The sequence below is a fragment of the Callionymus lyra genome, chromosome 2 (genome assembly GCF_982586985.1).
Source record: "Callionymus lyra chromosome 2, fCalLyr1.hap1.1, whole genome shotgun sequence".
Lineage (NCBI taxonomy): Eukaryota > Metazoa > Chordata > Actinopteri > Syngnathiformes > Callionymidae > Callionymus > Callionymus lyra.
In genome coordinates, this window is record NC_141819.1 from 1715036 (window position 1) to 1726840 (window position 11805).

Here is an 11805-nt window from a genome sequence, read left to right on the forward strand (position 1 = left end):
TGATCTAGTCAAACACTAGTGATCCAGTGAAGTAATACTAACTTATGATCTAGTCAAACACTAGTGATCCAGTGAAGTAATACTAACTTATGATCTAGTCAAACACTAGTGATCCAGTGAAGTAATACTAACTTATGATCTAGTCAAACACTAGTGATCCAGTGAAGTAATACTAACTTATGATCTAGTCAAACACTAGTGATCCAGTGAAGTAATACTAACTTATGATCTAGTCAAACACTAGTTATCCAGTGAAGTAATACTAACTTATGATCTAGTCAAACACTAGTGATCCAGTGAAGTAATACTAACTTATGATCTAGTCAAACACTAGTGATCCAGTGAAGTAATAGTAACTTATGATCTAGTCAAACACTAGTGATCCAGTGAAGTAATAGTAACTTATGATCTAGTCAAACACTAGTGATCCAGTGAAGTAATACTAACTTATGATCTAGTCAAACACTAGTGATCCAGCGAAGTAATACTTACTTATGATCTAGTCAAACACTAGTGATCCAGTGAAGTAATACTAACTTATGATCTAGTCAAACATTAGTGATCCAGTGAAGTAATACTAACTTATGATCTAGTCAAACACTAGTGATCCAGTGAAGTAATACTAACTTATGATCTAGTCAAACACTAGTGATCCAGTGAAGTAATACTAACTCATGATCTAGTCAAACACTAGTGATCCAGTGAAGTAATACTAACTTATGATCTAGTCAAACACTAGTGATCCAGTGAAGTAATACTAACTTATGATCTAGTCAAACACTAGTGATTCAGTGAAGTAATACTAACTTATGATCTAGTCAAACACTAGTGATCCAGTGAAGTAATACTAACTTATGATCTAGTCAAACACTAGTGATCCAGTGAAGTAATACTAACTTATGATCTAGTCAAACACTAGTGATCCAGTGAAGTAATACTAACTTATGATCTAGTCAAACACTAGTGATCCAGTGAAGTAATACTAACTTATGATCTAGTCAAACACTAGTGATCCAGTGAAGTAATACTAACTTATGATCTAGTCAAACACTAGTGATCCAGTGAAGTAATACTAACTTATGATCTACTCAAACACTAGTGATCCAGTGAAGTAATACTAACTTATGATCTAGTCAAACACTAGTGATCCAGTGAAGTAATACTAACTTATGATCTAGTCAAACACTAGTGATCCAGTGAAGTAATACTAACTTATGATCTAGTCAAACACTAGTGATCCAGTGAAGGAATACTAACTTATGATCTAGTCAAACACTAGTGATCCAGTGAAGTAATACTAACTTATGATCTAGTCAAACACTAGTGATCCAGTGAAGTAATACTAACTTATGATCTAGTCAAACACTAGTGATCCAGTGAAGTAATACTAACTTATGATCTAGTCAAACACTAGTGATCCAGTGAAGTAATACTAACTTATGATCTAGTCAAACACTAGTGATCCAGTGAAGTAATACTAACTTATGATCTAGTCAAACACTAGTGATCCAGTGAAGTAATACTAACTTATGATCTAGTCAAACACTAGTGATCCAGTGAAGTAATACTAACTTATGATCTAGTCAAACACTAGTGATCCAGTCACTCGTCTCTTTCAACCTCCTTTGTTAAAGCAACATATTGTAAGAACTTTTCATCTCGTCTCAGTTGTTTTCTTAGAAGATCGTGAACTTCCAAACAAACCTGTGCGTCTTCACCGTATGCTAACGAGCTAAGTTGTTAGCGTCGTTTATAAAGTGTTATGTGTCCGTCTTCACCGTATGCTAACGAGCTAAGTTGTTAGCGTCATTTATAAAGTGTTATGTGTCCGTCTTCATCGTATGCTAACAAGCTAAGTTGTTAGCGTCATTTATAAAGTGTTATGTGTCCGTCTTCATCGTATGCTAACAAGCTAAGTTGTTAGCGTCATTTATAAAGTGTTATGTGTCCGTCTTCACCGTATGCTAACGAGCTAATTTGTTAGCATCATTTATAAAGTGTTATGTGTCCGTCTTCACCGTATGCTAACGACCTAATTTGTTAGCATCATTTATAAAGTGTTATGTGTCCGTCTTCATCGTATGCTAACGAGCTAAGTTGTTAGCGTCATTTATAAAGTGTTATGTGTCCGTCTTCACTGTATGCTAACGAGCTAAGTTGTTAGCGTCATTTATAAAGTGTTATGTGTACGTCTTCACCGTATGCTAACGAGCTAAGTTGTTAGCGTCATTTATAAAGTGTTATGTGTACGTCTTCACCGTATGCTAACGAGCTAAGTTGTTAGCGTCATTTATAAAGTGTTATGTGTGCGTCTTCACCGTATGCTAACGAGCTAAGTTGTTAGCGTCATTTATAAAGTGTTATGTGTCCGTCTTCACCGTATGCTAACGAGCTAATTTGTTAGCATCATTTATAAAGTGTTATGTGTCCGTCTTCACCGTATGCTAACGAGCTAAGTTGTTAGCATCATTTATAAATTGTTATGTGTGCGTGTACAAGGATTTATTATTGATTTGGTGATATCACGACGCGCCGGCGGCTCCTCTCTGATGTCGCTCAGTTTCACAGGAAACCGATGTAAGTCCCACGAGACTGAGCGTTAGAAGAGATATTTTTCTACCATCATGTCGACACCGAAGCGTTGAAATAAACGAAATATATCATCGTTTTCCTTCTTTAAACCCTCGGACCTTCACTACACTCACTCCTGCGCGCGGCTACATTTTTAGGTGAAGTAAAAATAAGTCTCATTAATATCGATATCGCACATGTTTCCAATATCAGCAGCTCTACTTCGTGTCATGAGTTTAAAGTGAGTCTTGATGATCCACAGACGTGTTCACCTCATGAGTTTCTTCTCCTCCTCCAGGCAGGACAAGCTGAAGGTTCACATGCGGAAGCATACGGGAGAGAAGCCTTATCTTTGTACTCAGTGTGGAGCCGCCTTCGCTCACAACTACGACCTGAAGAACCACATGCGGGTCCACACGGGTCTGCGGCCCTACCAGTGCTCCAGCTGCTTCAAGACGTTCGTGCGCTCGGACCACCTGCACCGCCACCTCAAGAAGGACGGCTGCAACGGGATCCTGTCCCGACGGGGCAGGAAGCCGCGGGCGCGGGAGCCGGAGCTCCTGGAGGCCCCCCTGGACCTGCTGAGCCCGCTCTACCCCGACGACTCCGGGGTCCGGGGGCGACCCTGCTCCGACGAGGCGGAGCGAGGACCCTACGCACAGAGTCCTGCGTCGCAGGAGGCGCCGGGCGAGGACGGGCCCCTGACGGCTCAGGGGTCGCGGGGACGCCCGAGGGCCAAGGACGACAAAGACAAACCTTGGACAGAAAAACATATGATTCCTCTCTAAACCAAAATCAGGGTCACATCAGTCTCTCTCCATCCGGGTGGATTTGACTTATCGGTTCAAAGAACGCTTGGTTGTTTCCCGACACCTTCACCTTCTGGTCGTTTCTGCTCCACGACCTGAACCGAAGCACGACTATGCAGTTGAGTCGGTCCCGGCGTGGTCCTCCTCGCAGCCTTCAGCACCTCCACCTGGGGGCGCTGCACGGGTGAAGCGAGGACACTCTCTCTCTCTGTGAATCGTTATTTCTATTCCTTCGCAGGTGTACAGTTACCATAGCAACAACAAACTGCTTATGCAAGTCAAAGCGTTTTTTGACGACGATCCAGAAACGAACAAAAGGGGGCGATCAAGTGTTTCTTTCTCTCTCAACACGAGTTTGTCTTATCGGGGCGCGAGTGAGTCGAATCCAGGTTCTCGGGGACTCCACGTCTGCAGGAGGTGTTTGTGAAGCACTACCATAGTCTCGCGTCCTCTGTCCTCATGTCCTCATGTCCTCGTGTCCTCTGTCCTCATGTCCTCTGTCCTCATGTCCTCATGTCCTCTGTCCTCATGTCCTCGTGTCCTCTGTCCTCATGTCCTCTGTCCTCATGTCCTCATGTCCTCGTGTCCTCTGTCCTCATGTCCTCATGTCCTCATGTCCTCGTGTCCTCTGTCCTCATGTCCTCGTGTCCTCTGTCCTCATGTCCTCTGTCCTCATGTCCTCTGTCCTCATGTCCTCTGTCCTCATGTCCTCATGTCCTCATGTCCTCGTGTCCTCTGTCCTTATGTCCTCTGTCCTCGTGTCCTCATGTCCTCATGTCCTCTGTCCTCATGTCCTCATGTCCTCTGTCCTCGTGTCCTCTGTCCTCATGTCCTCATGTCCTCATGTCCTCTGTCCTCTGTCCTCATGTCCTCTGTCCTCATGTCCTCATGTCCTCATGTCCTCTGTCCTCTGTCCTCATGTCCTCATGTCCTCGTGTCCTCTGTCCTCATGTCCTCTGTCCTCATGTCCTCTGTCCTCGTGTCCTCTGTCCTCATGTCCTCATGTCCTCATGTCCTCTGTCCTCGCTCCTGCATCTTAATTGGTGGTCGACTGCTTCGGGTACTTGACACTTTATACATGTTTGTCTCTTTTTTGAATGTTCCACGGAAGGACCGTCGTGGAATGTTTGCTGAACCAAGTTCTTTTTCGGAATCTGTCCTTGTGAGACAAGGGTCACGGGTTTAAAGGCAGGGAGCCCCAAAAAAACAAGAGTGTCAAAGATCCACCTTTGGTTTCCCTCAGAGTTTGCACAGCTTTTTACTAAAGAATCCTCCGTCGCTTTGATCGACCAGTTCCATGAAGAGAGCAATAAATACCTGTCCAGGCCAAATAGGTGCAGCGGGTGGTGGGGGAGGGAGGGGGGAGAGAGGGGGAGAGGGGGAGAGGGGGGGAGAGGGGGAGAGGGGGGGAGAGGGGGGGGGTCTCACAATGTCTGTTGCATTCCAAAAAATAATCTCCCTCAGCTCAGCCACGTTTCCAGGCAGGAGGATCAAATCAGGCCTTTTCTCTCCCTCGTCTAATGCCCCGACCAGCCTGGAGGATATTATTATATTGAGAGTGTGTGTGTGAGAGTGTGTGTCTGTGTGTGTGTGTGTGTGTCTGTGTGTGTCTGTGTGTGTGTGTGTGTCTGTGTGTGTGTGTGTGTGTGTGTGTGTGTGAGGCAGCAGGGTCTCTCTGGCCACATCAGCACAGTGTGAGTCAGACACAGCCTGTTCAAACATGTACCCTGAGCTCCTGGTCTCACACTTTCACTCTCTCACACACACACACACTCTCACCAACAAACACACTCTCACACACAAACACACACTCTCACACACAAACACACACACAAACACACACAAACACACACTCTCACCAACAAACACACACTCACACACACACACACACTCTCACACACACACTCTCACACACAAACACACACACAAACACACACACTCTCACACACACACACACTCTCACACACACACTCTCACACACAAACACACACACAAACACACACAAACACACACTCTCACCAACAAACACACTCTCACACACACACACACACTCTCACACACACACTCTCACAGACAAACACACACTCACAGACAAACACACACACTCACAGACAAACACACACTCACACACAAACACACACCCCCACACAAACACACACTCTCACAAACACACACTCACAGACAAACACTCACAGACAAACACACACTCTCACAGACAAACACACACTCTCACACACACTCACAGACAAACACACACTCTCACACACACTCACAGACAAACACACACTCTCACACACACTCACAGACAAACACACACTCTCACACACACTCACAGACAAACACACACTCTCACACACACTCACAGACAAACACACACACTCACACACAAACACACACTTGGGAATTTTTGGGTTTATTGAGTCTTAATCAATTTCTTGAGTTATTGATCCTGCACTTTGAGATCAAGAACCTCCCTCACCCCTCACTCTCTCACCCCTCCCTCACTCTCTCACCCCTCCCTCACCCCTCCCTCACTCTCTCACCCCTCACTCTCTCACCCCTCCCTCACTCTCTCACCCCTCCCTCACTCTCTCACCCCTCCCTCACCCCTCACTCACTCTCTCACCCCTCGTTCTCTCCCTCACCCCTCACTCACTCTCTCACCCCTCCCTCACCCCTCACTCACTCTCTCACCCCTCCCTCACCCCTCACTTAATCTCTCACCCCTCTCTCCCTCACCCCTCCCTCACTCTCTCACCCCTCCCTCACTCTCTCACCCCTCCCTCTCTCACCCCTCCCTCACTCCCTCGCCCCTCCCTCTCTCACCCCTCCCTCTCTCACCCCTCACTCACTCTCTCACCCCTCCCTCACTCCCTCACCCCTCACTCACTCACCCCTCTCTCCCTCACCCCTCACTCCCTCACCCCTCCCTCCCCTGCCTTCAGTCGGCTCCTGCAGTCGTTGCACCTTCGCTGGAAGAAGCAGCTTTTGATGCACTTTGTTACTGACGAGGCTCTTGTCAACAAAACGGGTACTTTGAGAAAAAAGAGTTGCAAACGAGATCTTTCTTCTGTCCACAGTTAGATTGAAGTTCTTCTGTCCACAGTTAGACTGATGTTCTTCTGTCCACAGTTAGACTGAAGTTCTTCTGTCCACAGTTAGATTGAAGTTCTTCTGTCCACAGTTAGACTGATGTTCTTCTGTCCACAGTTAGACTGATGTTCTTCTGTCCACAGTTAGACTGATGTTCTTCTGTCCACAGTTAGACTGATGTTCTTCTGTCCACAGTTAGATTGAAGTTCTTCTGTCCACAGTTAGATTGATGTTCTTCTGTCCACAGTTAGACTGATGTTCTTCTGTCCACAGTTAGACTGATGTTCTTCTGTCCACAGTTAGACTGAAGTTCTTCTGTCCACAGTTAGATTGATGTTCTTCTGTCCACAGTTAGACTGATGTTCTTCTGTCCACAGTTAGACTGATGTTCTTCTGTCCACAGTTAGACTGATGTTCTTCTGTCCACAGTTAGACTGAAGTTCTTCTGTCCACAGTTAGACTGATGTTCTTCTGTCCACAGTTAGACTGATGTTCTTCTGTCCACAGTTAGACTGAAGTTCTTCTGTCCACAGTTAGACTGATGTTCTTCTGTCCACAGTCGGACTGAAGTTCTTCTGTCCACAGTTAGACTGAAGTTCTTCTGTCCACAGTTAGACTGATGTTCTTCTGTCCAAAGTTGGACTGAAGTTCTTCTGTCCACAGTTAGACTGATGTTCTTCTGTCCACAGTCGGACTGAAGTTCTTCTGTCCACAGTTAGACTGATGTTCTTCTGTCCACAGTCGGACTGAAGTTCTTCTGTCCACAGTTAGACTGATGTTCTTCTGTCCACAGTCGGACTGAAGTTCTTCTGTCCACAGTTAGACTGATGTTCTTCTGTCCAAAGTTGGACTGATGTTCTTCTGTCCACAGTTAGACTGATGTTCTTCTGTCCACAGTTAGACTGATGTTCTTCTGTCCACAGTCGGACGGAGGTTCCACCTTCGAGCGCCAACATAATCGGATCATCTTTTAAAGAAAAACCATGTTTCGTGACGTTAGAAATGTTGACACTGATTGCACTTGAAGTTCTTGTTGTCGTGGATACGACCTGATGGTGGAGACGAGGGTTGAGATGTGTGTGTGTGTGTGTGTGTGTGTGTGTGTGTGTGTGTGTGAGGGTCTCTGGTCCACATCCGTTCAGACGCAGCAGGTTCTCAGATAATCATGAGCGAAACTCGTCGTCTCCTCGTTCACCGGCGTCTCTGGGATCGTTTGCTTTACCTTCTTCTTCTCCTCCTGGTGGTCTGACGCTGAGGAGCTTTCCAGAGTTTCTATCCTTGTTGTGGAGAGATTGCACAGTTCGAGCCCCGGGACTTGGTGGTGGTATGAAAGCAGATCTATATATAAGCCATGGTCTCCTCAGACCTCTTGTCGCCTCACACGTGGGGCGACCACAGTCCTGCCCCGCAGACGTAGACCACGATCTCACGGATCCCTTCGTGGAGGATCTTTGTATCTGCTGAACCTGAGGTTTTAAGATGAACATGTCGTCGTCTTGATTATGCTACAGCTATGTTTTCTATGTGTGTGTGTGTGTGTGCGCATGAGTGTGTGTGTGTGTGTGCGCATGAGTGTGTGTGCGCTGGTCATGGATCTAAAGCCTACTGTCACTGGAGTCGGAGCTTCAGCCGAGCGAGCAAACGTTTGCACTATTGTTTCACGTCTCCGATCATCGTGCGTCGAAAAAGCCCCTCATGGAACACGTGTGTGTGTGTGTGTGCGTGCACGTGTGTGCGTGCACGTGTGTGCGTGCACGAGCGTCAGACGATACCAAAGGATAAGAAAAAGACTTTATTGGATATTTAAGCTCCAGATCGTTGGCTCATGTCTGAGGAGATGGTTCCGTCCGCTTCTATTTATAGTCTTAAAGCTTATTTGAAATAGTTTAGAAACGTTGGATTCAAGCTTCGCACAGAATCTTTAGCCATTAACTCTTTACTTGAAACACTTCTGGTTCTGAGCGGATCCGGAGTCTTCGTCCCCGTTTGTTTGGGTCCCAGACTCACCGAACCGACCCGAGATCTGGACCAGAAGGAACCAAGCGTGTCGTGTGGACGCGTCTCAGAAGGTCCACCGCATCTGGTCCCACATGGTTGGACCGAGGTTCTGGTGGAGGTTCTGGTCGAGGTTCTGGTGGAGGTTCTGGTCGAGGTTCTGGTGGAGGTTCTGGTCGAGGTTCTGGTCGAGGTTCTGGTGGAGGTTCTGATCCAGCTCCAGGAAACGCTCGGACCGTAAACGAACGTCGAAACTCTGGTTTGGTCGGGAAAGAAAAATCCTTGTGAGTTTGTGTTGAAGTCTCAGGTGGAAACACTTCTATGCATCCAGTGTTTGTTTGTCGCCCCGATGTTTCACCTTGACCTCTGACCTCCAGAGGTGATCCGCGATAGACTCTGTTGGTCCAGAACATTCCTGTGGAGCGTGTGAAGGTTCGAGTTCTTCTGCGGGTGTGATTCCTGCTCGAGGGTCGAGTGAGTAGAAGGTGAAGCAGCCGCTGGGTACAACAAATACTTTCCCACAAAATACTTTTTGACAACAAATACTTTCCAACAGAAAATACTTTCTGACAAAAATACGTTCCGACACAAATACTTTCGACACAAATACTGTCCGACAGAAATACTTTCCGACAGAAAATACTTTTGACAAAAAATACTTTCCCCAAAAAATACTTTCCAACAGAAATACTTTCCAACAGAAATACTTCCCACTACCTTCTTCAGCTTCAGCGATTGTAAAAAATAAAAGTAGAAAAATAGCACTTTGCTAACGACCATCTTGAAAATTGTTCCTTTTTTTTCATGGGTTTTGTTGTTTGTTTTGTATTTTCTCAGAGAAAACTGTGGGATAAAGAAACTTGAACATGTACAAATACTCACGTGGTGGGTGTGAGGTCGAGGGTTCGAGTCTCCTTTTGTATCGGGACCTTGTTTTGGGAGACCTTTGCTAAGAACTGTCCAACAGTTCCACGGCGTGTTCTGCACAAGATTCTCGGCACTTTTTCCAAATCAAAGAACTTTATTTTTGGCCTTAACATCAGCTTCACCGACGGCCCGCGACCCTTATGTTTAAAGAACACTGACGCCTCCATCATCAGAGACGAAGGTTGTGATTGGTCGTCTGCTCGGGGGGCGGGGCTTCGGGATGTTGGAGGATTTGCACTTTTTAACGTGACGGAAAGAAAATGTATCGTAACAAGAGACCACTACACACATGTACACACATGTACACACATGTACACACATGTACACACATGTACACACATGTACACACATGTACACACATGTACACACATGTACACACATGTACACACATGTACACACATGTACACACACTCATATATACACATACACACTCATATATACACATACACACACACCCATGTACACACACACACACCCATATACACACACACACATATACCACGTGCACACACGCACACACCCATATACACACACACACACACTCTCAGACCTTTGATTCCATTTCTGGTCTTTTTCTTTTCTCATGTATCCAACATGTCGACTGTTGTTCAAAAGTCTTTTATTAAATCATGGCTGCAATGTGTGCGACTCGTTCTTGTTTCAGTTCCTCAGGGGTCGCTGTCAATACTGCTGTTAGGGACCGTCAAGAAAACAAGCATTAAATACTGTTGTTAGGGACCGTCAAGAAAACAAGCATTAAATACTGTTGTTAGGGACCGTCAAGAAAACAAGCATTAATACTGTTGTTAGGGACCGTCAAGAAAACAAGCATTAAAAACTGCTGTTAGGGACCGTCAAGAAAAAAAGAAAAGCATTACTGTTGTTAGGGACCGTCAAGAAAACAAGCATTAAATACTGTTGTTAGGGACCGTCAAGAAAACAAGCATTAATACTGTTGTTAGGGACCGTCAAGAAAACAAGCATTAAATACTGTTGTTAGGGACCGTCTAGAAAACAAGCATTAAATACTGCTGTTAGGGACCGTCAAGAAAAAAAGAAAAGCATTACTGTTGTTAGGGACCGTCTAGAAAACAAGCATTAAATACTGTTGTTAGGGACCGTCAAGAAAACAAGCATTAAATACTACTGTTAGGGACCGTCAAGAAAAAAAGAAAAGCATTACTGTTGTTAGGGACCGTCAAGAAAACAAGCATTAAATACTGCTGTTAGGGACCGTCAAGAAAACAAGCATTAAATACTGTTGTTAGGGACCGTCAAGAAAACAAGCATTGAATACTGTTGTTAGGGACCGTCAAGAAAACAAGCATTAAATACTGTTGTTAGGGACCGTCAAGAAAAAAAGAAAAGCGTTCAATAATGTTGTTAGGGACCAACAAGAAAAAAAGAAAAGCATTCAATAATGTTGTTAGGGACCGTCAAGAAAAGAAAATTCAATAATGTTGTTAGGAACGTCAGGAAAAAAAAGCATTCACAAATGTTGTTAGGGACTGTCAAGAAAACAAGCATTAAATCATGTTGTTAGGGACTGTCAGGAAAAAAAGAAAAGCTTTCAGTAATGTTGTTAGGGACGGTCAAGCTCTTTTTATTTTATTTTATTTTTATTTTATTCTCTTTTATTTTGTTAATAGTGTTAAATGTCTAATATTGTAAATAATCTGTATATTTTTAAGATCGTTTTATTTTTATTTTTTTATTATCTCTTTTATTATTTCTTTTTTCCTTGCACTTTATTTTTTTCAACTGTGCTGTTGTGAAAGTGTGTTTCCTTCTGGATGAATAAACATTTTCTATTCTATTCTATTCTATTCTATTCTAAATAATGTCGTTAGGGACCGTCAGGAAAAAAAGCATTAACTAATGTTGTTAGGGACCGTCAAGAAAACAAGCATTAAATACTGTTGTTAGGGACCGTCAATAAAAACAAATTCAAAAATGTTGTTAGGGACCGTCATGAAAAAAAAGAAAAGCATTCAATACTGTTGTTAGGGACCGTCCAGAAAAAAAGAAAAGCATTCAATAACGTGGTTAGGGACCGTCAAGAAAAGAAAATTCAATAATGTTGTTAGGTACGTCAGGAAACAAAACCATTCACAAATGTTGTTAGGGACCGTCAAGAAAACAAGCATTAAATAATGTTGTTAGGGACCGTCAAGAAAACAAGCATTAAATAATGTTGTTAGGGACCATCAAGAAAAAAAGAAAAGCATTCATTACTGTTGTTAGGGACCGTCAAGAAAACAAGCATTAATTAATGTTAAAAAGAAAAGCATTCAATACTGTTGTTAGGGACCGTCCAGAAAAAAAGAAAAGCATTCAATAACGTGGTTAGGGACCGTCAAGAAAAGAAAATTCAATAATGTTGTTAGGTACGTCAGGAAACAAAACCATT

The 11805-nt window shown here is 44.1% G+C and overlaps 1 protein-coding gene across 3 annotated transcripts in view; it reads left to right on the forward strand.

Moving 5' to 3' along the window:
* The window catches only part of zbtb7a (zinc finger and BTB domain containing 7a), a 35171-nt gene extending 25137 nt beyond the window's left edge, over nt 1–10034 (forward strand). The window contains exons 4-5 of one of the 3 annotated variants that reach the window (XR_015710474.1): nt 2870–8589; nt 8626–10034. Coding sequence is in view for 1 of the 3 variants with exons in the window: in XM_087783224.1 (XP_087639350.1) it covers nt 2870–3359 (490 nt within the window). In the remaining 2 variants the exon portion in view is untranslated. Of the gene's footprint in view, nt 1–2869 lie in introns of all 3 variants that reach the window. The other 2 variants (XR_015710473.1, XM_087783224.1) reach the window with 2 other exon arrangements.
* Nucleotides 10035–11805: the final 1771 nt, after the last annotated feature.